The following is a 27,907-nucleotide window of genomic DNA, read 5'->3' on the forward strand; positions in this document are numbered from 1 at the left end:
AACTTTTGACTGGTAATGTATATGGCTGGTTTAAAATGAACCAAAAATAGGTTGGCAATTAATAATCACTCACACACACACAATTAATAGAGGCATCAGTAATAACCAAAAGGTGAACATTTATTAATAAGCAAGTAAAAATATATGTATTTATTTATTCAACTTCCTAATAAATGTTTATTTATTGAACATAATAAATGTTAATTTCCAACCTATTTTTGGGTTCATTTTAAGCAAGAAATATCGTATCAAACCTTTAACCCAAAACAAACCAGTCGCTGAGTTTGTCCGTATTTCACCCATTTTTTAAGTGTAATAAATACACTATATGGCCGAAATCATGTAGACACTCAAAAAGCATTTAAAATATTATATATATGGGCGTTATTAAGGAGTTTGTCATTCCTTTGCTGCTATAACATCTTACATTCTTCCCAAACTGTCGCACAAGTTGTAAGCACACAGTTCTGTTAAATTAAGAGGCCTAGAATTAATATTATAAAGGGGTGTTCACAAACTTTTGGCCATGTAGTGTGTCCATATATCCGTGACATATAAACAGGTTTATATCCAGAGTTTCAAAAGCACTGAACATTACCATAAACCATTAATTTTAGGTTTATTTATGCCATGCTTAAACTTGCAGTGCAGTGTATGATGCTGATAATCTTTTTTTTTTTTTTTTTTTTTTTAAGAAAGAAATAATACAAGTCTAGTGTCTTGAAGGCCTCCTCTCTCAGCTCAGGGTTTGCTAAAGATGTTATCATTCATCAATTATTTTTAAAGATGAAAGATGAGACTGTGATTTACATAAAGACACATCATTTCTAATTGAAAATACCTGTTCATGGGTTCGGAAGACCAAAGATTCTTAGGCACTTTTTACAGACGAGTAACGTAGTGAAACTGTCATTGCCTTTCCCTCGTTTGCCATCCACAGAGACTCCGATCTCTACAGGACTGGCTCAGGCGTTAGTCAGTCTCGGGCAGCAAAACAGACTGGAAGTTTTCTCACTGGAATATTTGGCTTAGTTTATGCTATTAGTTTATGAAAATCAAAAACTGGGTGAATCTGATGAAAACATGTCTGGATCATATTTCACCCCTAAAATCAGTAACAAATTATAATAGTGATGAGAAATTAATGATTCATTATTATAAAAATAGTCTCGCGGACTTCCGGTGGCTGGGCACGAGTGATGCACGCCTAAAACTGAGCTCCGTCTCAAAAGTCCGAAATTTCGAGAAAATATCTTTACAATCAGAAATTAATATAGCTGATTTTAGTCTGAAGTCTCCCTGAAGATGTCTGGATCAAAATCCGCAAAGAATAAGCCTTCGCAAGACGAAACGGCAACGAGAAAGAAAGGGAAAGAAGGGCCGAATGAAGACTCGCCGAACTCAGCCATTTTAATGGCTTTGCAAGAACAAGAGGAGAGGTTTGCAAAAAAAGTAAAATTAGCAGTGAGAGAGGTAATGGAGGAGGTACTTTCCGGAGAAATTCAAACTTTAAAAAACATGATTGAATCTTCGAACTCAGCCGTTAACGAACTACGACAGGATTTCACCCGCCAAGCTGAACTTGGCAAAGCATTACAAGGGCGGATGGATTCGATGAATGCAAACATGCGCTCGGCTAAACAGGAGCTTAATACGCATCAGCAAGAGATAATCAACCTCCGAGACAAAATTGTTGAAATGGAGGACAGATCGCGAAGATGTAACGTCAGACTCGTGGGCCTACCTGAGTCAGCGGAGGGGGAGAACGCTGTTCAGTTTCTTCAGGAACATCTACCGAAATGGATCCCTTCCCTCCAAGTCGGTGGAAAGATAGAAATTCAGCGGGCTCACCGTATTTATGGCGGTCGTGATAAGGCAAACCGACCCCGAACACTCATCTTTCGGCTTCTCAGATACCAGGATAGGGAAAGAATTCTTAATGGAGCCAGAGCACCTCAGTCCGAAATAATTCATGGTTCATCCAAGCTGTTATTTTTTCCGGATTTTAGCAACGAAACGGCTCTAAAGAGAAGATCGTTTGACAGTGTGAGAAGGAAGCTTGCAGACAGGGGATTGCGCCCTTTCCTGATATATCCAGCGACCCTGAAAGTGAAGTTCAACGGAACGCTGCATCACTTTAAGAATGCTGAGGATGCCGGAAAGTTTCTACTGGAGTTGGATCAAGCTCCGCTCTCAACGCCTGCTACGTCGAGCATCTCTGCATCTTCGTTTCCAAGTGGATGTGACGACCAAGAAAACCCTACCTTCGGTACTTCAGACTAATCGGTGCAAATCAAACCGGTGAGCAAAAAGCCCTCGCCTAAATAGGTCTGATGGGTTATGTACTAGCGTTTCTGATGTTCGTTTCGACTCGGACTTGGGACGAGCTACTTTAGATAGCCACAGGCAGTTACACTTTGAGTTTTTGTTTATTTTTCTCCACCCAAAGAGAGAGAATTCTAGGTCTTGTCTCTTGCGGATGGATTGTAATGTTCTTTTTTCTTTTGTCAATTGTTCTATCGCCAAAGCCTTGAAGTTTTTGTGTAAGTTATGTGCATTCATTATTTTACTGTTTTTAAATTCATGTTTTTATTTTGTGGAGGCCCATCTGTATCCTGAATATTTTATGTTAAAGCCCCATTTATGAATATACCCCTTAATGTAATGTCGTGGAATGTCCACGGCCTAAACTCGCCGATTAAACGAACGAAGTGCTTAGAATTTCTTAAACGAAAAAAGATCTCAATTGCTTTGATCCAAGAAACACATTTAAAAACGAATGATATTCATAGATTTCAGAATAGATATTATAAATGCATAGTTCATTCTTCTGCCCCAAATAAGTCTAAAGGCGTTGCTATTCTGTTTGATAGAAAATTAGGAGTAAGTATTGATAAATGTGGGAAAGATAGCGAGGGACGCTTATCATATGCTGCTGTAACTGTCCATAATATAAAAATCTGTTTTGTATCAATGTATTGCCCTAATATACCCGACTCCAATTTCTTCAATGTGGCTTCAGTCACTCTCTTAGATATACCTGAATACTTACTGGTAGTTGGTGGTGACTTCAACCAAGTGTGTAATATTACCTTAGACAGATCAGCTAACATCTATTCTGGCCTTGATGCACCTTCCGGGATTAATAGATTTATTACAGAACTGAACATTATTGATGCTTGGCGTTTACGAAATCCCTTAGTTAAAAATTACACCTTTTTCTCTAGTAGGCACAAAACATTTTCGAGAATTGACTACATTTTTGTTTCACCTCAATTAAATAATTTAATCAAATCTGCAGACATCCTTCCTATTATTATTTCAGATCATGCTCCTGTGGTATATACTTTTGAACTTACACGGAATCCTAACAAACACACACATAGATGGCGGTTTAATACAGTGTTACTTCAGAACTCAGAGTTCCTGAAACAGTTGAGAGCTAATTTGAAACTGTTTCTAGAAATTAATCTTGAGTCAGCATCATCACCCCAAATACTTTGGGAAACAACCAAATGCTTTATTAGAGGAGAAGCTATCTCGTTTGCTTCTAATATGAAGGCGTCCAGAAATTGCAGAATTGTACAATTAGAAAATGAAATTCAACTATTGGAAGCGGATCAAAAGCGCCAGTTCTCTGACCAAAAACAGACATCTCTTTTAACTTTAAAATTTGAATTAAATAACCTACTGAAATCGAAAGCAGAATTCTCCATCCACCGCACAAGAGTGACTTATTATAGTCAAAGTGAAAGCTCAAGCAGACTTTTAGCTGCAAAAATAAAACAAAATGAATCATTTTCCATCATTAACGCAATTGAAACCCCATCAGGTTCTGTTGCCTATGATGCAGAGGAAATTAATGATACTTTTAGACTTTTCTATTCAAATCTTTATGAACCCGAGGCATTCTTTGACCCGACTGTCCTTAAATTATATCTTTCAAAGCTTAATTTACCCGCCCTGTCCAAGGAAGAAGCAGAATTTCTTGATAAACCTCCCACTATTACAGAACTAAAAGATGCACTAACCTCAATGAAAAGGGGCAAATCTCCAGGACTAGATGGTTTTCCTCCGGAGCTATTCCTGGAATTGTGGGATAGTATTGGTCCACTTCTTCTAAATTCAATAAACTACTCTCTTACCACTGGTTCATTTCATCGTGATCAAAATACATCACTTATCTCTGTGTTGCTTAAGAAGGGCAAGTCCCCTCTGAAGTGCGGTAGTTACAGGCCAATATCTTTAATTTCAACGGAGTTGAAGCTATTTGCTAAACTTTTAGTTAAAAGACTTGAATTATATGTATGCAAATTAATTCATTTTGATCAATCCGGATTTTTAAGAGGGAGACTTGCATCTGATAATATTAGGCGTCTTCTGCACATTATACATGCTTCTGAAATTGATACTCAACCTGCAGCAGTCTTCAGTTTAGATGCACAAAAGGCCTTTGATCGGGTCAGCTGGGAGTATCTTTGGATAGTTCTAGAGGAATTTGGCTTCGGAAAAACATTCATATCTATGGTCAGAACACTCTATACTAATCCTTATGCAGTAGTATCAACAGGTAACATTCTGTCAAAGTCATTTCCTCTGCATCGTGGCACCCGTCAGGGCTGCCCACTTTCCCCCCTACTTTTTGCATTGTCATTAGAACCACTAGCACAATCGATTCGACTTGATTCTTTAATATCACCCATAATCATACAAGGAACTCAGCATAAAATTTCTCTTTATGCAGATGACATACTCTTATATTTTACTAATATACATGTCTCCTTACCTCAAATAATAAAAGTATTCTCCCAGTTTAACAAATTCTCTGGCTATAAAATAAACTGGGATAAATCCCTTCTTTTTCCATTAAATGCATTTGCAAAAAGCCTTCCATTACCGCCTATTCCTCATATCCAGTGGCATGACACAGCATTTACATATTTAGGGGTAAAAATAACAAATTTGTCGAATATATCACGTATAAATTATGATAAACTTAAACTTGAAATCTTTGCAGATATGCAGAGATGGTCCAATCTTAAAATGTCACTACAAGGTAGAATTTCAATTATAAAAATGAATGTTTTGGGTAGGTTAAATTTTCTTTTTTCTATGATTCCTTTATCTCCACCTGTAAAATATTTTGAGGAGCTGCAGTCTCGAATCTCCAATTTTATTTGGGATGGTAAAAAACCCCGGATCCGTCTTAGTACTCTTCAACGGATGAAATTGTCTGGTGGTCTTGCACTGCCTGACTTTAAATTGTATTATTGGTCCTTTCAGGTGAAATCACTTACAAATTGGTGCGACAAAGACTCTGTACTTCCCTGGCGTCAGATAGAACAAGAAATTGTAAGACCACATAGAATTGAAGATCTGTTATTTGCTGGACTTAAACCTAAATCTGCACATAAGATGTTTGGGCCAATTATAGGCAACTCTCTGCAGATTTGGACAGATGTTCAGAGTCAAATGGGCTGCACTACTAAACTTTGTGATCGATCCCCTATATGGCATAATTATAATTTATTGCAGAAGTATGGTTCATATTTCAACACAAGTTGGGCCTCTAAAGGAGTTTACACTCTGCAGGATCTATATGGACAAAATGGCTTAAAATCATTTCAGGACCTTCAAGAAACATACTCTCTCCCTGGATTTTCCTGGTTTTTGTACCTGCAACTAAGGTCAGCTATCAAAGCTCATGGAGTTCCCTGGGACTCTCCCCTTTGTGCTCACCCTCTGAGTCTGTGGATTTATCCAGGAACATCGTGTAGTGGACTGGTGTCTAGAATATATACACAGTTAATCTCAAAACGTGATAAACCCCTGGGAGTGATTAAATCGTGGAATCATGATCTTAAAGAGAGAGACATGGAACTGGACTGGAACAATGTATGGAACAATCTGTTTTTTTCATCAAAGAATCCTGCACACCAACTAATCCATTTTAAGTTTGTGCAGAAATTTTACCTTTCCCCATACAGACGTTTTAAAATGAAGCTTACAGATACCCCAAATTGTGAAAAATGTAATTTGAATGCGGCTGGTACTTACTTGCATATCTTTTGGGACTGTCCAGATGTCTCTAAGCTTTGGTCTCAAGTGGCAGTTTTTCTTGAAGGTATATTGGATTTCCCAGTTCCTAAACGGCTTACTTTATTTTTATTTAATGATGATTCATCACTTATTACTGGTACTAATTTGGCTTCTAAGAAAATTATATTTGCAGGTTTAACTGCTGCAAAAAAGACCATAATTCATTCTTGGTTTTCTTCTGGATCCCCATCAATAAAAGAATGGTATAACTACTTCAGAGATATTGTTCTGATAGAAAGATCACTGGCCGTCATTCATAAAGCACGAAGTTCAACTTTGGATGTTTGGAACAAAGTTATTGTCGCACTTTTGGAACCACCTGTTTTTCCTCAGGTTTAATGCATAATTTAAATGGGTCTTAACAATGCCACAAATGGCATTTTATTTATTTTGCACTTATTTCTATTATTATTTACTTTTTCTCTTGTCTCAAGGCTTTGGCAACTGTAAATAGTTTTAATTTTGATGCTTTATATACTTGGTGTATAACAACGCAAAATGTATATCTCATGTGGAAGTGAAATAAAAAGATAATCACAAAAAAAAAAAAAAAATAGTCTCGCAAACTAAAAAAGGCTTAATGATCATGGAGTTCATTTTCTCAAATATTAAATAAACGACTCTGGCATGTTATTAACAGATTTTGTGAGAAGGCCAGAAGGGGAGAAATAAGAGGTGTAGATGTTTAGAATTGTTATCAGCTGCTCTGATTTTTAATACATATCAAAACTAGACTTGGCTGGTTTGATTGGTGCTTTGTTTGGAGCTTTATAGTTTATTGTATATGGAATGGATGAAGGCAAATATATGCAGATAAATCTTAAAAAGTCAGAGGATAGAAAATCAAGCTATAATACACTACCAGTCAAAAGGTAGTGATATTTACAGTAATGTTTTTTTAAAGCAGTCTCTTCTGCTCACCAAAGCTGTGTTTATTTGATCCAAAGTACAGCAAAATGTACAGTAACATTTTGAAATGTTTTCTATTTGAATATATTTTAAAATGTAATTTATTCTTGTGATTTCAAAGCTTCAGAAACCATTCTAATATTCTGATTTGCTGCTCAACAAAACATTATGGTAAGTATAATGTTAAAAACACCTGAGTAGAATTTTTACAATTTCTTTGATGAATAGAAAGTTCAGAAAAACTGCATTTATCTGAAATAGAAATATTTTATCACATTATAAATGTCTTTATCATCACTTTTGATCGATTTAAAGCATCCTTGCTCAATAAAAGTATTAATTTCTATAATTTCTTTCCCCGCAAACCTTTGGTGTAATGTATAATGTTACAAAAGCTTTTTTTTCAGATAAGTGCATATATTTGGATCTGTCTATTTATCAAAGAATCCTGCTAACCAGTTTTAAATATTGATCATAATAAAATACATGTTTCTTTAACAGCAAATCAGCCTATTAGAATGATTTCTGAAGGATCATGTGACACTGAAGACTGATGTAATAATGCTGAAAATGTAGCTTTGATCACAGGAAGAAATTTCAAAATTGTACAGTTTCTGCTGTACTTTGGATCAAATAAATGCAGGCATGGTGAGACTTCTTTAAAAACATGAAAAACTTTTGACTGGTAGTGTACAAATGATTAAATCTATTAAAAGTTTTATCTACCCCCAAAATGATGTGTTGTCTGGAATATCGTAAATACAGTGCCTTGTATTAAAGTTGTGTGTACTATTGATACAAGCTCAGTGCACAGGAGCCCCGGGCAGGCGGTGTTTTAGGTTGTGACCATCTCTGCTCACTGTTTTTTTTGTGTTTAAAGTACATTACACAAAACTAAGAAAGCATCTGTATCACAATGTAATGCACACTTTATTTTTTTATGCTAGTAGGTTTGATTTCAGACTCAGTGTATGATTTGAATGAATTGTTACAGCTAACATTGTCCTTTAATCATGCTTCTGTTTAAGTCTTACATTTGTTTTAAATGAAGTTCTATATGCTTGCTGTGTTGTCCTTATATTTGCTTTCTTGAAACTAATTTAAAGGAAATCTAAACTCTGAAGGTCTATAATGTGACCCAGTTTTCTGAACAGCATCCATTTCTCATAAAACAGACATGATTACTGTTTAGATTTTTGCATGGATTTCATCAGTGGTCCATAAATGCATAATAAAACGTACCCTTTATCTTCAAACACATTCCTTGGTTTCAACTCTATTCAGCATTATCAACACTTGTTTAGAGACCAATGGGAAAGGGAAGCTTTTCAGAGAACTGGGAAGTAGCTTGAAGCATGTTTGCATTATCTGTTTCCTGGCGAGGAAAACACACTTCCTTGCTATGTCAGCTTGACCTCGATGCATGATTTCATCTGATTTCCTAATGCACAACCTTTAGCACTCCCTGCCTCTTATTTTTGATAACATTTTGATTTTCACATATATATTGTATTAGAAAATATTTAGGTTTCTGTTTGTTTGTAGGATTACATTTTAAGAACTCTCCTTTTAGAAAGGGGCTACAGAGTGAAACTAATATAAACACTTGATTGAGCTTATTTTCTGGAAACTTGTAAATCCAAACACCACTTTGGAGAAAATAAATAAATCTGATTTGGTGAATTCTTTTAAACTGAGCAGCCTTTGTTTACTAAGAAGCTACTGGAACACTACTAGGGTACCCAAGTGTGAACAAATAAGACTTTATATCCCATTTCACCCCGATCTTCAGTAAATATTTAATACTACTCTTTATTATTTTTTCCACAGACAAGTTATACCACTGTACATTTTATACTGTTTCGCTCAGTGCACAAACCAGCACAAAACATGTCATTTTAGGCACAATTATGTACAAATATTGTCCTAGGAGGTTTTAGGTGATGTGCGTCATCAGACGGTTTGCGACAGAACAAGCAATACATCCCTCAGAATTTTTTTTTACAAAACTTCTGCTTGAGTTTGTTGTCCTATTGGTCCACTCAGGCAATCTCTTCAGGAGGGATGGAACATCTGATTGCTCGGACAGAAGACGACTGCACAATGTCCCCCATGATAATGTCTTCATTCACAACAACACATGGTAACAGTCCCGATGCTGGTGTTCATCTGAGGTAATATTCAATGGCAGCAGAGAAAGCAGCAAAACCTCCACAGCCCAGAACTCCAGCTTTAAGACCAGCTAGAGAAGAAAGGAACAGCTTACTCATATAGCCCAGATAATAATAACAATAATAGAAATGATTTACCCCATGATTTACTCACCCTCAAGTTACCCTACATGTATATGACTTATACATGACAAATAAATTGTAGTTAAATTAAAAAATGTCTCGGCTCTGCCATGTAGAATGGGGTTTAAGATGTTCCATTAAAAGTGCATCCATCATAAAAAGTTCTCCACACAGGGGTTAATAAAGGCCTCCTTAAAGGAGTCATCAGATGCAAAACTAACTTTTACATGTTGTTTGAACATTAATGTGTGTTAGTAGTTTGTGTACACAACCACCCTACAATGATAGAAATCCACCCAGTGGTATTTTTTTTTATCTTTAAAAGTAATATCCCCTTTTTAAAATCAGGTCATTCTCAGCTTCTTGTCATTGTGACGAAACACAATTGATTGAAATGAGCGCCTTACCTTAGATCCGCCCTCACCGAGCTAAAACTGTCCCAATATGATCGCAATTGTGTCGACTTAGGTGCAGAGGAAGACTCTAATTGAGCGAATGAGGAGTTCTGTTGTTGGATGTAATAATGAACAAAGCAGTTGTAATTTACTCCCGACATCTGAGCCGCTTAAGAGGCAGAGGATAACGTTACTTTCGTTTTTGAAAGGACCGATCCCAATCTACATATGCATCTATGAATCATTCGTAATGCAGCTTCACCCACAGCAGAAGTGAGTATAAGGGTTTTTTATGCATCTTTGCAAATGGCCTTTCTTAATAATGTGCTTGTTGGCAAATTTCGCCGATAAACGCAGCTAAATGTGACTAAAGTAAACATTACACCTCCTAATCCCACTGCAGAGAGGGACGAGGCGAGCAGAGCTCATTTGCATTTGAAGGACCCATGCAATAAAATGAGTTGATATTTTGCAGAGCTGATTTTGACAAGGTAAAAGGGTGTTTTTTTTACATTACGATTACGAATTTTTAACCAAAGTATATTACAGATTTTTTATTAAGACCCTAAAGATTCATGAACTTGTGGAAAATGGGCATCCGATGCATTTTTGTAAGAAATACATCCATATTTAAACATTTTTTGTAAACCATAATCTCTAGCTTCCGCCAACTGTTGTACATGTGTTCACGTAGGCGAAAACAGTGATAAACAGAGAAGCGCAGTGGAGAGAGCAAAACAAAACACCAAATTAGAAGTACAAAACAAGGGTTTGTAAAGAAAAATGTCGGAGAATTTCGATCTAAGCCAAGAGGTGACTGGTTTTCCTATGTTGTAAAGAAAACTTCCCAGTAAGCAATAGTCGTCATTTCACCGTCTGGGTTGACTGTAAACCCGATATAGTCCGGCTATGTGTAACCCACTTCCAGCCCAAATAACCTTGAATTTGGTTGCATGCCATTTTTTTTTGGCAAAATAACTAGTTAGATGTATGATATTCCATCCTGTAAGCAAACTCAGCAATGTTTACAAGGTTTTATGGTTTAATTTTTTTTTTTTTAAATTGATGACTAGTCTAATATTGGGATATGTTTAGACGTCTATTAAATTTTCACTGACAGCCCAAATGCAAACTTGTTTTAGCCTAGACGTCTGGGCTGTGTTTTCACGGCTAATTGACGTCTTTTAGACCAAAAATTGCTTGCTGGGTTGGTTCACATGAGACTAGCATATTCTCACTAGCGCTAACGTCTACATTCTACGTCATCCACTGGAATGCCACTTTCTCACAAATGCATGTACAACAGTTAGCGGAAGACAGATTTCGGTTTATAAAGTTTTAAATATTAACATTTTTCCTCACACAAACACAGCGATTTGCTTTAGAAGCCCATTAATAAACACTTCCCTCATGTGGAGTACTTTTTATGATGGATGTACACACTTTATTTTACTTCAAAATCTCAACAGCCATTCACTGACATTTTAAAGCTTGGAGGAGCCAGGACATTTTTTGATTTAACCCCAATTGTATTCGTCTGAAAGAAGAAAGACATATACACTTAGGATGGCTTGGCGGTGAGAAAATCATGGGGTCATTTTCATTTTTGGGTGAACTATCCCTTTAAGTTGAAAAAAGACTTACCCCTGAATCCAATGGCGCCTCCTGTAATACAGCCACTATAAACTGCATTTTTCCAGTCAGATTTCCCACGATGCTAGAAGAGAGAAATAAAACTATTCTTCAGATGGAGTATCAGTACTGGAAAACTGGCTTACAGAAATCTTTGCAAAACATCCTACAAGGAATTGATGAGTAGAAACAGTTCAAAAACAGAGCCACTAGGTGGAGCCATTAATCCATATTAAACTCAATGATATTTAGCAAAAGATGCATACAGTATGGGAGTAGCAAGTTTAATTTTTGTAATTTAGTCAATTAGTCAAACATTGTGTTCAAAACAGTATACTATAGTATTTCATACAGTCTACCTCAGTATTAAAATATAAAGGTTAGTTTATTTAAGTTGATGGATGGTTAGAATATAAACAGCAATATAAACTCCAGCTTGTGTCCCCGAGTTGACAATTTTGAACATCTAAATCAGGGATCCTCAAATCCTCAGATCCATTTTCCTGCAGAGTTTAGCTGTAACCCTAATCAAACACACCCGAGCATGCTAATCAAGGTCTTCAGGATCATTAGACAATCACAGGTAGGTATGTTTGATCAGGGTTGGAGCTAAACTCTGCAGCGCATTGGCCCTCCAGGGTAAGATTTGAGGAACCCTGATCTAAATTCTCTAATTGCACTGTGAGGAACGAAGAGTGAGGAAGCTTCCAGAGGAGCTATAAGTAAGGATACACAGGTGCATCCTGTGTTTCCTGTTGAAAAACGCATGCAAATTGTTCTCACCTTCACATCTGTCACAATCATTTACATATTTTACCTTTGCAGTTTAAATAAACCATATGTTTCAGACATTTTTACAGGGCATCCTGCTATATTATTACATTACATTACATTACATTTAGCAGACACTTTTATCCAAAGTGACTTACAAATAAGGACAACGAAAGCAATCACAATCAACAAAAGAGCAATAACATGCAAGTGCTATGACAAGTCTCATTTAGTTTTTTTTAATTATATAATAAATAAAAAGAAAATTAATTAATTAACAAAAAGCAAGCTAGTGTTAGAGGCCTTTTTTTGTTTAATTGTATAATAAATAAAGAGAAGGAAAAAAAGTGTTAGTATTTTTTTTTAAAAGAAAACAAACAGTAAGTAAAGTTTTTTTTTAAATTATTTTTATAAAGAATAGAATTAGAGGGTGCTAGAGTTAGAGGGTCAAATAAAGATGGAAGAGATGTGTTTTTAGCCGATTCTTGAAGATGGCTAAGGACTAAACTGTTCGGATTGATTTGGGCAGGTCATTCCACCAGGAATATTACTATATTAAATTATATATTAATATATTGCAGCATATGATGCTTTTATGACACCCTTGTGATCAAAAATATTCCAACATACGCTACAAGTCAAAAGTTGTTGAACAGTAAGAAGTCTCGTGCTCACCAAATCTGCATTTATTTAATCTAAAGTACAGCAAAAACAGTTACATTTTGAAATATTTTACTATTTAAAATAACTTGTTTTTTATTTGAATACAGTTTAAATATGAATATATTTAGCATCATTACTTCAGTCACATGGTCCTTTAGAAATCACTTTAATATGCTGATTTGCTGCTTAAAAAAAACATCTATTATTATTATGTTGAAAACTGCAGAGTATATTTTTTCAGGTTTCTTTAATAAATAGAAAAGTGCAAAACAGCATATATTTGAAATATAAATATTTTGTAACATTATAAAAGTATTTATTAATACTGATCTTTAGATCTTTCTATTCATCAAAGAATCCTGATAAAAATGTGTGTTTTAAATATTGATAATAACAGTAATAAAAAATGTTTAGCATATTAGAATGATTTCTGAAGGATCATGTGACACTGAAGACTGGAGTAATGATGCTGCAAATGTAGCTTTGATCACAGGAATAAATTACATTTTAGAATATATTCAAATAGAAAGCAGTTATTTAAATAGTACAAATATTTTGTACTTTGGATCAAATAAACGCAGTCTGGTGAGCAGAAGAGACTTTAATACAATATTTAAATTGTTCTTTGATATCTACATAGATAATAAGTGGCTTAGGTAAGGGCAAATTCTCCAGAAACAGTTTTACAAGTCCATTTACAAGCCTAGGATTTGTCCCTAGAATGAAATGGTCTGTTATTACCTTATTTGGAAGGCTCATGAATAATAATGTTAAGCTCTTCTCTGATTGGCTGTTTCATGGCTCATTTCAGTATCTCACACAAGCAGGAGGGAAACACAGGGACGAAAATATGTATATTTCAATACTTTCTCTCGCAGTTGTATCGTTGGGTAATTATATCAATTGAGGACATTAGGGAGCGGATTAATATGCGGAGTATTGAAACCGTTAAAATGATACAGACACCAACCTATCCCTGCACTTCACATTTCCTGCACAACCTGAACATAATAACATTTATTTCTGTGATGTGCCATCTTACACCACTGTCCTTGCTTTGTTTCTTCACAATACCTGTAGAACTTCTGATGATTCGGGTATGCAAATGTTGGGGGCGTAACTATTAATGATCCCGACTATTATGTCATAGTTGGTGTTATGTTGCGGTTGGCCTCTTTTTCAGTGGTTGTTTGCAAACACGAGATTTATAACAATGGAAACAATGGTGTTTGAGGCTCATGGTATGTCATTTCCATCTACAGAACTGTTATTATTCAGCTATGCCAAGGTAAAGTTTTCATTAAAAGAAACTTCCTGTCCAAAAATTTTGACTGGCAGAGTACAAATTTGTTTTCCTTCAATTCCTCTAATGCTAATTTTCTTTCCCTCATAAAGGTGGGTTTAGCTTAGATCCAGAAAAGGAAGCAAGGAAAGACAACAAAGATGCACAAGTAAGAAATGCGAAGCACCTTGTAAAACAATAATTAATGGTAGTTTAAGTATGAATTGCATTGTGGTACATAAAAGATCACTAAATATCTATGCTATCCATTGCATACATATTTTTTTTATGCACGACAGATTTTACATTTTCAAAAACAATTTGTGTTTGACTAGAGAAAAAAAATGTATGACAGTAAAAGGTGGTCAGACGGACAAAATAAGACAAATGGCACTTACTGATTCTATGAGACACTCTGTGCATGAAAACATAGCACCCACAATAGCAAAGTTTTTAGCGTATGACATTCCTCTCTGCCCCATGTCTCTCAGCACCTCTCTTGCTGTGGGGGTCCTTAGGGGGTCTTTGGGATCAACCCCAACGTTGGTGTCAATACCGGCTGTGAAGACACCAAAAGCACCTCCCAAGACAAACCCTGCAGAAGACAGAAACACTGCATTAGAGCTGTTGTTGAGCTGATGATTAATTAAATATAGCCTGCTCCTCCTTACAAAACCTGTAACATCCCTATCCACATTTAATATGAATCATTAACATACTGAGCAACTCAGCAAAAATTGCTGTGTATTATATGGTATTTGCATTACTTAATATTCTAATGTTTGTCAGTGAATTACCTCCGACACATGCTATGAGTGATTTAAACGCGCAGCTCTCCATTCCACTCTCGATCATCTTCTGCTCCTTGCTTTTCTGAGGACTCGGTAAAGCACCCATAACAGTCGGATTCAGGTCTTTAATTTGCCTTTTGTCACCGATAAGGTGATCCAGAATAAGACTATACTGTATTGGAACATTTTCCGCAGCTGAAAGAGTTGCAGATTGACCTGTAGTAAGTGATATTGAAGCATCCGTGCTCTTTGCGGGCGCAGCCATGTTGAAAGCGTGTGGTTGATGTCACACAGACGATAAACAAGAGCGCATTCGTCAATTTTCAAAAGAAAAACAATTAAATTACAAAAATCATCTTGGTTAGTTATAAATCCCCGTGAATATTTATAATTTTGTTTTATACGTGATACAATTATAAGTATCTACAGGACTTATCTACGCCATATGTATGTTGTACACATTTCTAAAAATAATTGGTTCTGCAGATTCGACAGAAAGGGAGATGACCTTTGCATTGGCACTGCAGTTCCACCAATCACGACTGTCTTGTGACGTTAAGAATGTTTTATATAATGATAATACGAGGTTTATTTTTGGTCTACATACAGAAACGTTTTTTTTTATTATTATTTATTATTATTTGTTTTGGAGTTGTGCCTATTCATCCGATTTTAGTTACATTTCTGTTAATTTGTTAGAGATTGCATTATACCCATACACATTATATATTGAAAAAAAATATTTCGTTGTAATTTTGTATCTTTTTTCATTGTCTTCAAAAATGTTGAATGTGAGTGATCAATTAAAAAACGAGTTGTGTGTTTTGAATCTCAAAATTATTTACTTTTCTTACACTGAATTTATTTACAGTGTATATTTTTTTTCCTCTTGAATTAACAAAAATGTTTCTGACCTCTTTCAAGAAGCTTAAATACAAATACAAATCTTAAAATATAATAAAAAACTTTTTTTAAATTAATTTTCTTAGGTGTAAATTTGAAAATATCCAGCAAAAATTGCTTTCAATGTTTAACATTTTACTTTCTTTCTTGTATTATTTTTTATATTCTGTCCTCTATTGTTTTTGACATTGTTATAGTTACGCACGGGTTATGAAGTATTTTGCCATTAATTAAAAAATAACTACAATACCCAGCATGCCCCTCGTTCACTGCACCAAAATGTCGCGCGCTCCACCTAGCGGATAAATTGTGTTTGACGCTCGAGCATCTTCTTCAGTTGGTGACAGCGGCGCTCCACGGCGTCAGAGAACAGGTGAGTCTCAACCTCTATTTATCATGTTTTTTCTAGTCTTGAAGATTATATTCTCATGGTAGAGATTCCGTTTAATACATTTTATCACTTCAGGGAATCGTTTATAGTCGGCGTTGGGACAAACGCTGTACTTAGCCGCACTTTTATCAACGGATGTTGTCGTGTTGCGCGCCAGAGTATGATCTGCTGTTTTTAACGGTAACCGCTGGCTGACTGATGAGCTTTCTCACTGGCCCTTTACTGTGATAAGGATACCGATTCAAAGCCCACATATTCCTTTTATTTTATATTCATTATTTCGCGTAATGTCTTCTTTGGACAGCGACACAGTGACAGTCAGTGATACTGCAGTAGTTCTGACACGAAAGCTCTGAGACACCAGTCACTGCGGAGATGCTTCGACAGAAATTGACATGTCACATTTAATTTAACTGAAAACGATTCTGCGTGTTTTTAAAGGGAACTGAATAGTGAAGTGTTAAAGTGTTACTATGGTTCAGACGCAATGTTAGATGGTTTAGTGATCTATCTATCTATCTATCTATCTATCTATCTATCTATCTATCTATCTATCTATCTATCTATCTGGTTGATTCTGAGATTTTTATTTATTTATTTTACTTTCAATGTGGTCAACTTGTGTCAGTTGTATTCGGCACTTTGAAAACAGGTCTCGGGATAACAAAATATCAACAAAAAACTTTGAAGCAAAACACTTTTTTGTGCTATACTTGTGTTATGTAAACGTGTTTTAAACGTGTTGATAATGTTACAAACAAACAATTCAGCTAGTTCAACTTTGGTTCAAGTGCCCAGAAATCGTCTGAGCTACGAAATGTTGCTATGGCAACAGGCGAAATTTTTTTCGCAAGCTTTTGTTGTTTATTCTTTGACTAACTTTAATTGTGGTTAATGAAATGTTGTTTCATCACATCAGAAACCTGTACACATTTATATGTTGAAAATGCATATAATTTAGTTGTGTTGTGTTTAGTTGAGTGTTTTGGAGCAGCTCCAGCCCTCTCAGCATTTGTTCTTGGTTAGAGTATTGTGCAGCGGTAGCAAAAGTTCTTGTTTTTACTATGGGCGTCTGTGAGAAGTTGCTTTCTGAATTTAATAGATCCCTAAAGGCTTATTAAGTGCTCACACACATTATGATATGACCACAAAGCTGTATTTTACATCTGGTACATATTGTCATTAACAGAGCGCAGTTTGGATGTTTTCTCACAATTCTGACTTTTTTGTCATATAAACAGAATTGCGAGAGAGAAAAAAAATTGTGAGATATTTTTTTTTTTTTTGCTTTTCCAAGTTTATATCTCACAATTCTGTCTTTTTTCTTGAATCCTGAGTTTACATCTTGTGATTCTGACTTTTTTCCCTCTGAATCTTGAGATTACATATTTTAATTCTGACTGTTTTCTCAAAATTCAAATTTTTTTCTAATCCTAGATGAGAATTTCTCTCTCAGAAATGCAAGAAAAAAGTCTGAATTGTGAGAGAATTTTTTTCTTTTTTTTATCCCACAGTGGCTTCCATATAAAACATCTAATGATAACCAATGAAATAAAGAGAGCGCTCTTTTGCTCTGTTCATATTAGCACATTGCCCAAAATGTAATATTGAAGGGAACCCTGAGTATTAAGACTTGTATAGCAAAATATGATGTAAATGATGTATTATACTAAAATATGCAGTAGAGAACCTATGAAAGATTTACGTTATTTAAAAAATCCACATTGTTTTATATATGTTTTTGACTATGGTGGGCGGCATTATTTTGATGACATGAAATGGTTGATCTACTGTGATCAACCATTTCAGGGTGAGCTACTGCTACTACGTATTGCTATTTTTACTGCAACACAACATGATTTTGGTACAGCAGGGGGAAAAACTAAACATAATTTTTTTTTTTTCAAAATTAAACAGTGGTTTACTGAACAAGTTGCTCTTTCTTTAAATTAATAATTTAGTTAATATTTTCTTAGTGATAAAAATCTACCTCAGCTTATGCTTTTAACTATAAGGAGCCCTTTTACATTACATAAGGTTACAATTAACAACAGAGCCCAAACAAACTTTAATTACTGTTTATTTTTAAATATAATAATCAACACTCAACTAAAAAAATGTATGCAAACGTGTTCATTTCACATAATGCAGTTTTGAAATTAACTTTTTTAATTATACAATTTCTATTTTTGTTGTTGAAATATATTCTTACACAGTGGCTGTCATAACTTGTTTCATAACAGATTAATTTAAACATACATTAAATAATTAAGACATTACTAACAGGTTAAGTAAAATATAATGAGTAAGTATATAGTTTAATATTTCGTGAAATGCTCTTCTCTAGACTTAATTTCTCTACACTCTCAAAAATGATGTAAGTTTTAACAAATTTTTTTGTGTTGACTATTTTAACATGCTTTGTCATTTTGTTTACATAATTGACACAAATTGTGTAACTCTAACACATTGGTTTGTGGAAAATGACCAGGAATAACACATGGTTGAGTTAAAAGTAACACAACACAAATTTTGTTGTTTTCAACACATCCTTTTTAAGAGTGTAGCAAACTAACAAGCTGTGGACACTAATGACTTTCCTGAGGTAAATGAAATGCTATGTGACATTTTGTTTAGAAACTGTTTTATTGACATCTTTCCATGGTTGAAACACTGATTAAGCAAATACATGAGGCATGAGATGTTTATATAAGTTTATATAAGCAATATCACATGAGTAGACGTAAGATATTACTGCAGTAGGCACCGTAGGCAATCACAGTGTGCCGATAAACAGCCATATCTCACGTGTGATATTGCTTTTATACAACAGTTCGATGACACAAGTGTGTAAATACATAAGAAACAATGAAGGATTTTCTTAAAAAAAAAAACTCTTTTGTGCAGAACTACATTCTTTCGCCATGGATTAAAATCTAAGTTTGACAGTTGAACAGCTGAGCCCAAGCCTCTGTTACTAATCCCAAAACATTACAGTTGTTTAATTTAAAGCTTATTGTATTACTGTATTAAAAGCAGTATATTGTGTGTAGTAGTAGAGTATGATGAGAGAGAGAGATGGACTGGGCGAGTGAGATTACCTTAATCTGATACAGCATTCATTCTTCAGATCAGAAAAACATTTGAATGTCCATTGAGGAAAGCGTTATCTTTGTCGTATTGTTAATATCCTTTCTTCTGTTACAACACTGCTAAGTGCATTTGTTTGCTGTGTCAAGCTGTTGTTGAAACTAAAAATAACTTCCATTTAAAAGAGCATTCATTTTTCAGTGTAAAAGTCTTTACTGCTGACTCGTAAAAACAGTCTCTTGTCGGCATCTAATGGCGGAACAATGTAACTAAAATCACCATCATGAACACACACCGTTTCTTAATACTAAACAGTATTAATACTATTATTTATATAAAATACAGTATTAAATACTACTATTATTTATATAAAATATTATTTATTGAATATTTAATAAACAATAACCACAGCCATCATAAAAGATGCTAGGCAATTCAGTCAAAAGTACACAGGCAGCGCTCCGCCATACAGCATTAAATGAACATAAACATGATGAGATTTTGACTTCTCTTGAACAAATAATAGTTTAATGAAACCAAAGACTACCCATTAGATTTACCCAAAACAAATTATATCTCATGTTTAACCAATAGAGATATCAGAGCCAGTGGTAAATTCCAGAAGATCTGGCTGAGCTGAGGTTTCTCTCTGCGGGTTCATAAGTGCCGAATGGCCGCTGACATCATGGAGCTTGTATCTCCAAAAATGGTAGAGCAAATTTACGAATAGATGTCATCTTTATTAACAAACCGCAATTTAAAGGCTAAACAAGTACACTCTCTTAAAACTACATTCCTTGACACCAAAATGGTATTATTCTTAAATTATAGTGGATTCTAGTAGACACTCGCTGTGAGAAATATGGCAAGCAGAAAGAACTGTTGGATAAACATGTATATTTCACATTACAACTAGTAGTAAAGAAGAATGAATTATTGTGCTCACTTGCACTCTGCTCTGCTGTTTGAACTGACCCTATTTACACTAGGGCTGTCGCGATAACCGCAATATCGCAATACCGCGCTATTGACGTGCATAACCGCAGACGCAGAGGAATGCAACAACCGCAGCAACCGCGATATTTGCCTGTTTTCTTTTTTCCTAAGGATTTGCCCTTCTCACTTAATGCCTGTGTGCTGAATATTAAATTAGTAATAAGTTAGTAATTATTATTAGGGCTGCAACTAACGATTATTTTAATAATCGATTAATCTGTCGATTATTTTTTCGATTAATCGATGAATCGGATAAAAAAAAAAAGATTTACAACCCTTTATTCAAAAACAGAACTAAAATCTTTAGAAAGTGCACGAACATGTTGCTCCTTGAACTGTTATAATAATAATAATAAAATAAAAATGGACTAACACAAAAAACATACACATGTATGCTTTACATCTGCCAAATATATAGACTAAATAAACTAAAATTACTATCCGTCAAGACAGCGGTTTGCTGTGGTGTACATGCTGCATTTCCCTCAAGAAGCCTCTCAAATTAAATTCCTCAGTGCGCATTAAAAAAGTCATGTGACTTTGCACGCTGGAACGGGATAACTTGACTAACTCTCTGCTACATTCATTCTGCCATGGCGGTGTTTAGTGTCCTGCCATCAGCAGCGACCAGCTGGAAGAGTTCCGCATTCAAATGCACGCAAAACTGGCCTCAAAGCCCCAGCAAAAGTAATTACCATGAATGTGTCAAGGCAAAAATTAAGAAAATATTCGAATTACTTATTAATAAACTAGTATTTTCTGATTCAGTGTTGCAAAGATGAAATTGACGATCCTGCCATCTGCTCATTAATGCCTAATGCATCTTTATGGATTAGCTAATGAAAGAGTTTTGTTTTCGATTTTAATTATTTCGTTTTATAGTAAAATAATAATTTAAAGCTTTCTATAGATATTGTGTTTGTGAGGCAATTACCTGGGTTTCGGTTAATTATTGTGAAGCGCTACTGTTTAAACCAAAGATATCAAGCGTATTCTGTTTGTTTTCTTTAAGAGCACATTTTGTTGATACTGTTAGTACACACAAACTAAGGTAGACCCTTTACAGTTCCGGCCCGGGTGGTAAATTACTCTTACCTTTATGAGCAAAAAAGAAATTCCACATTGCACTGGAGTCTCCATGCGCTGCAAAGCGCGCTTCTCTCCGCACAAACTTTGGAATTATCTTGATTGAATGATTAAACTAATATTGTGATATGTTTTAAGTTTTTTATATCAATGGATTTTAATTTAAATCGCGATGAATTAAGCAGGCTTTTGATCTGTCTGCCGCTGTTTGCTAGGTATAACTTTAAAAAACAAAAACTTGAATTTAACAAACAAAAAGTGTTCCAAATATATCTCTAAATTAACTTTATAAACTAAACGAACGAAAATAAATGTAATCACTTTGCTATTAAAAACAGCAGCTGTGTAATGAGGAAGAGAAAGAGAAAAAAAGACGGCCAAATTCAGTCGGCCAAAAATTGATGAGCTGTCGGACATTTTTACAAGGAATGTTTGTTTAATAGCCTATTTAATACTCTTAGGCTACTTTCTTAATTAAATATATTATTTCTTTGATTTATTTTAGCGTTTTTAGGCTGCTTGTTTGCTGACTGAAGTGTAGGCTATATATAAAAAAAACAACGTGCCACCGTCACAGCCCTATTCAAAACTGAGACGATTTCACCTCAGCAGAGCTCCTCTTTCTCCTTACGGTTGTGGTATGTTTTCGACACATTATACAGACAGACAGTGTTACAAAAACTATAGAAGTAGTTTTCTCCATCTCCACTATCCAACGACCCGTACACCAGCTGTTTTGCGATCGAGCATTGGCTGCTGTGAAAGTACGCTAGCCAAAGTAGGCTTAAATATCAAACATGTTTGATATAAATCGGGGCAGCATATATATATAATGTAGAAACGGTGCTTTATGCTCAAATGTTCCAGTTTTGCGCATAAGTTAAATTCGCATTTTTGGATGGAAACACAGCTTATGAGGTGCCGAACTCTGCTGGCATCAGTGCGGGAGAGAGACTGAATGTGTCTACTCCGCTCTGCGCTCAGTTTTTTTTTTTTAAATATATATAATAACAACCAAATGTCTCTGCGTCGCGCGACACAACGAATCGATTATGAAATTCGTTGCCAACGCTTTTAGTAATCGATTTTTATCGATTTTATCGATTCGTTGTTGCAGCCCTAATTATTATAACATAATGTGTTTATTATGAGGCTCAGTAGATATGCACTTAACATGCCTAAATAGACAGCAAATGAGAGAGAGATCGACTGAGCATGTGCGATTACCTGTCTGTCTTTCAGATCGAGTCAGGTATGTATGTGAAACTAGCTTGTCATGTCCAAGGAAAGTGAAATCTCTGTCTTAACATCGATGCTCTGCTGGTCAGCTGAGCCTTTAACAGTGGCGATTAAAGTTAAAATGATTTCAACATCGTGTTTCATCACGTCTCTCTTTGAATAAATAAGCGTTTTTGAACGTGTAGTTGTATGAACGGTTTAAAGACTTACTCAAAGATAGTCTCTTGCCTCCATCTTGTGGCGTAAAAGTGAAACTGCAGTGACTGACAGCTCACCTAGAACACGCAGGTGAAATACTGACAGAAAGTCTCTTGTCCAGTCTCGAGGGTGCACGCTAACTCTTATATATACGAAGATTTCTGAGTATGTCTGACATTTTTCTTCAAAATTTGCATTTCTTTTCGGCTAGGTTTCTATGTAAGTACTGTTTACTTCACTTCATATATCAATGCGATTTGGTTTCGGTTTATTGATTTCTGAATATGACCATACATTGTAACAGCCTACACAACATTATATATATGGCGGTAATACCGCAAACCGCGCTACTGAGCCACTCAAAATTACCGCAAGGGAAATTCCTTAACCGCGACAGCCCTAATTTACACTGCATTTATGTCTGCGGAGTGTTACGGCTCCGACATGGCCACAGAAGCTGATTGTTACACCCCTAATATAAGGGTTGCAGATGCAGTGGCTGCAGCATCGTGACGAGTGTCGGCATGTGTCGGCCTGCCAGGATGGCATTTAGCGTTGCTTGTCTCTGCTTTTTGTAAGCTCTTTCAGTAGCTGTAGTCTACTAAAAGCCTCAAACTGGCATCAGGGCTAAAGTGGATAGAACAAAGACGTTTTTTTTCATCCACAGGCATCTTCCGATTCTTTTCTCCTCCTCTTATTGCTGAAAGCAGTGAAGACTTACATCGCTTCCCATTTCACACCATTAAAATAATGTCGCCCCCCATAGTCCAAAATATGTATAAAACAATGTGGATTTTTCAAATAACGTAAATCTTATAAGGGTTTTCTACTACATATTTCAGTAAGAGACAATGGTTACGTTGTATTAAGACACACAAGCCTTAATAGCCAGGGTTCCCTTTAAAAAATCTGTATTTTTTTAGAGTCAATGTGTGTCAGATTGAAGCAGCTAAATACAGCTTTGCATACAACCATAAAATTAAGATGAACTACAGATGCCCTTTTACAGAGGAAATGTTTAGACCTCTATTGCATCTTCATAGCAAGTCAATCAGTCTTGGGCGTAGTCAGTTCTCCAGTTTGATTACACAGTGATAGAGGTAAAAAAACAACGGAAAACAAGTCATCATTTTTTCTTCGAAAACTTTCATACTTCTTTTACCAACCAAAATAAATCTAAAAACAGCTAAAGTAAAAGTTCCCTAAATCACCCAGTGTCTAGCTATTTGTAGGTAATTACACCCTCAAGTTTTTTTCTGGGTAAACCATCAAAGGAAATAGCAAGTGTGTCTCTAGGATAGACAGCTAAGCTCTCTAGAACACACTGTCCTAGATAGAGCTCTCTGGATTTTTCTTCGAGTCCATACTGCAGTAGTCCGATCAGAATAAAACCTGTGCTGTCTTAAAACATAACATAGTTAAATGTATTTTGCTTTTTATAGTGTAGTGTATTTGTGGGATATGCTGGGATTTGTGAGCTCATACCAGCGGTTAATACCAGTGGCTTTAAACCATTAATCCATATGTAATTTAGGGGTTTTGAAAAGTCATATACACTAAAAAGAACTTGACTGGTTCTTCAGATAAAGTCAATTGTCTTTGATAATTTGAGGAAGCAATGACAGCTCAGCTTCCTGGTCACATCATATTCTTTGCTCTAACAAAAGCACACACATTGAGATCAAATGAAGTCACTATAAATAGTTTTTGGCCTCTGGAAAAGGAAGGTCAATTCCAGTTGTATGAGACATTCAGGAGTGGATGGTTTTCAGTTGCTGTAGCAGTGTGACTGTGTCTGTGATAGTCATAGATAAGAAGATGTGTTTTTTTTTAACAACAAGTAAGTAAATAAATAGTTGAAGAATGTTGGTAACTATCCCTTTAAATTAGGGATGGCTCGATACCATAATTTTGGATTCAGTATGATACCAGAAGTGAATTGAAAACAGTTTAATAAGTAATGTTAACAAATTAAACATGTATTAGTTTGTTTATCATCTATAACTTATTATTGACCTAGATTAACAAGTGCTGAAATACTGTTAGTTCAGCTTACTTAATCAATTTGAACAAAGTAAAGAATTTGCTTTACTGTAAAGTGTTATTCTAACAGTCAAAGTATTCAAAATCACATTATTATCTCTCTCTCTTAGATTGTTTTCAGATTTCCGACTCAGCCAAAGAAAAAGCATTAAATACAAATCTCTCTCTCAGCTGCTTCATACTAGCAGTCGGCGGGGTGGCAGAAACATTCCCTTCATATTACTGATACTAAAATTATTATAGCAAAACTCTTGCTTCATTCAAATACAATAAATATAAAATAATAAATTAATATTTGATTGTTTGAAATGCAGGTGCAAATATTATATGACCAAAGCTAAACTAAGTGTGTCACACACGCACATTTCAGCTTTCGTGTTTACATTTACTGTATCACATCTTAGGTATGTGTGTTGATCAGTTCAGTTGTGAATAAAATTTAATTAAATCTGAATTTATTAATTATGAATGATGAATGATGAACTTACCTGTCGATCTTTAAATTTGCGTTAAAGATCAGGATGAGCAAGTGACAAATGCTTAGCAAAATTTGATGTGTTGCCTCTTGTGGCAACATATGATTAATAGCACTGCTTGCACAGGTGCAGTAAAGTTAGCTTGTTCACCTTTATCATGTTTAGTATGCAAAATAATGCTATATTTTACTTTTACTGTTGTCTTTACTTACTAGTTTCGAGGACCTTGATCTGTTTGATGATCCATCACTTGTAGGTAAATAATAATGAAATGTGACCCTGGACCACAAAACCAGTCATCAGTAGCACAAGTATATTTGTAGCAAACCAAAAATACACTGTATGGGTTAAAAATGTTTTCTTTTATGAGTATTATGTAAAGGTCATGTTCCATGAATATATTTAGTAAATTCCCCAATGTAAATATATCAAAACTTATTGTTTGATTAGTAATATGCATTGCTAAGAACTTCATTTGGACAACCTTTTAAAGGTGATTTTTCTCAATATTTAGATTTTTTTGCACCCTCAGATTCCAGATTTTCAAATACTTGTATCATTGCCAAATATTGTCCTATCTTCACCTTTCAGATTATGTATAAATCTCAATAAAAAAATTGACCCTTATGACTGGTTTTGTGGTCCAGGGTCACAGATGAGAATGTCTGAATGTATGCTTTGGTTTTGCTGTAAAAAAAGTGATCTGTGCACCATTAGTTCTTATTTAGCCAGTGTGGTTTTGTGAGTGTGTGTAAAGTAAAGCCTAATTGCATACAGAAGGGATGTTGCTTACACAGCAGCTCAGCATTACACATCCAACCACAACACCACATTATTTCACAGCTCTGGTCTAATCAATGGGCCTCTTAGAAGAGAACTGATTCAGTTATTTTAGTAAATGGGATGCTTGGCGTTTTTCTGCTGTCAATTCTGAGCCTGAAAAGAGTGGTGACTGAAGACTTTTCATTAGAAAGTTCTTCAATGTCAATCTTCTGGTCTCATTGTTTATACATAGGTATAGAACTTAACATTTTCAAAAGCACAAAATGTACATTTTTAATTTATGATGCTGAAACCTACAATTTGGATGTATTATAATGTTTAAAATGTAAACATGGCCACATATTTTTAGCTAAAAAACATATGATTACGATATTTGTATCAATGCATTTTTATCATTTTATCGATAAGCAATTTAGATTTTTAGACCCCTTAACCTACCCCCAAACCTAAACCTACTATTTTTATAGCAAATATAAAAAGACAAAATGTAACTCACTATAAAATACAGCGGAGAAATTACCATTTTAATAAAAATATAGCATTAAAAAGTAGGGGTGTAACAGTACACAAAAATAACAGTGGAATGATTTCAGTACAGCAGGGGGGAACTAAACATATGTATTTATTTTTTAATTTAACAGTCGTTTACTGAACAAGTTGCTCTTTCTTTAAGTAAATTTAATTCTAATTAATTTTTTTAGTGATAAAAATCTACCTCACAGATAACAGAGCCCAAACCTAAATTGAATTAGTATTTATTTTTAAATATAGCTATCAACACTTAAAAAATGTATGTAAACATGTAACTTGCACATAACTTACAAATAATAAAATTTCTATTTGTTGATGAACTATATTCAGTTACACAGTGGCTGTCATAACTTGTTTCATAACAGATTAATTTAAACATGCATTACATGATTAAGACATCGCTAACACGTAAAGTAAAATATGAGTATATAGTCTAATATTTCTTGAAATGCTGTTCTCTAGACTTAACTAATGAGCAAACTAACGAGCCGTGGACACTGATGACTTGCCTGAGGTAAATGAAATGCTTTGTGACATTTTGTTTAGAAGCTGTTTTATTGACATATTTCCACGGTTGAAACACTGATTGAGCGATTACATGAGGCGTGAGATGTTCATTCATTTTTATTTCACGTTAAAACTAGTAGTCAAAAGGAAAAAATGTTCTCAAGAACAGCAGGCAGTTTAACTGTTCAGGAAAAACAAGGGACTCATGAACAACTATCACTAAACAAAAAAACACAGCTGTGAATCATTCAGGTAACAACACAGTAAGAATCAAAAGGGTTGTAAACTTTTGAAAAGGGTCATCTTTATAAATCCAACTATTATTTTCTCTTGCGTAAATGTCTTTTATGTGAAAGATATTATTCAGGTCAGTACTAAATAAACAATAACATGCATTTTGTATGATCCCTCTTACTTTGGTAAAATAATTAACATTTTGCAGATTCTGAAAGGTGCATGTAAACTTTTGAGCTCAACTGTAAATAATTTACATTTTAGGTCGAGAATACGTCAATATTGTACATTAAAATGCTGTAATTACATCAGTATTGTACGTTTTAGTGCCTGTGCAAATGTAAGTAAGTGTACGTTATGTTGAAACACATTTTACATACATACGAATTATTATGAGATCACATTGGAATCTTACCTGAATGCAAAGGAAAGTAATATAACCCCAAGCAATGATACAAAAAAAGAGATAAGTCAGTTTAAGAGATAATCTGTCATTGTGTAATGTGCATGCCTACACAAAGTATGTAAATTATATAAATCAAAATTAATCATCACAATTATAAGTTATTTCATAATTGTGCAGCCCTAAATAAT

At 34.8% G+C, this 27,907-nt stretch overlaps 2 protein-coding genes across 2 annotated transcripts in view; one reads left to right on the plus strand and one right to left on the minus strand.

The window, feature by feature from the left end:
* Positions 1–8,800: 8,800 nt before the first annotated feature.
* timm22 (translocase of inner mitochondrial membrane 22 homolog (yeast)) lies at positions 8,801–15,131 on the minus strand. The gene is made up of 4 exons (XM_073841190.1): positions 14,843–15,131; positions 14,444–14,640; positions 11,342–11,414; positions 8,801–9,250 (listed from the first exon to the last, which is right to left on the minus strand). The coding sequence occupies exons 1-4, from the start codon at positions 15,099–15,101 to the stop codon at positions 9,174–9,176; spliced, it is 606 nt and encodes a 201-aa protein (XP_073697291.1). The 5' UTR covers positions 15,102–15,131; the 3' UTR covers positions 8,801–9,173.
* A 909-nt stretch (positions 15,132–16,040) lies between these two features.
* Positions 16,041–27,907, plus strand: part of specc1 (sperm antigen with calponin homology and coiled-coil domains 1) — a 145,553-nt gene continuing 133,686 nt past the window's right edge. The window contains exon 1 of the mRNA XM_073839753.1: positions 16,041–16,112. The gene's annotated coding sequence lies outside the window, so the exon portion shown is untranslated. The remainder of the gene's footprint in view (positions 16,113–27,907) is intronic.

This window comes from Garra rufa, chromosome 5 (genome assembly GCF_049309525.1).
Source record: "Garra rufa chromosome 5, GarRuf1.0, whole genome shotgun sequence".
Taxonomy (NCBI): Eukaryota; Metazoa; Chordata; class Actinopteri; order Cypriniformes; family Cyprinidae; genus Garra; species Garra rufa.

What these genes read in the sequence shown, in the direction of transcription:
- timm22 (XM_073841190.1), bottom strand. Translation starts at nt 15,101, where the DNA reads ATGGCTGCGCCCGCAAAGAGCACGGATGCTTCAATATCACTTACTACA. An exon ending in ACTCATAGCATGTGTCGGAG is followed by an intron (nt 14,641 to 14,842) that starts GTAATTCACTGA and finishes TGTCTTCTGCAG; the next exon opens with GGTTTGTCTTGGGAGGTGCT. An exon ending in CAGAGTGTCTCATAGAATCA is followed by an intron (nt 11,415 to 14,443) that starts GTAAGTGCCATT and finishes TCTCTCTTCTAG; the next exon opens with CATCGTGGGAAATCTGACTG.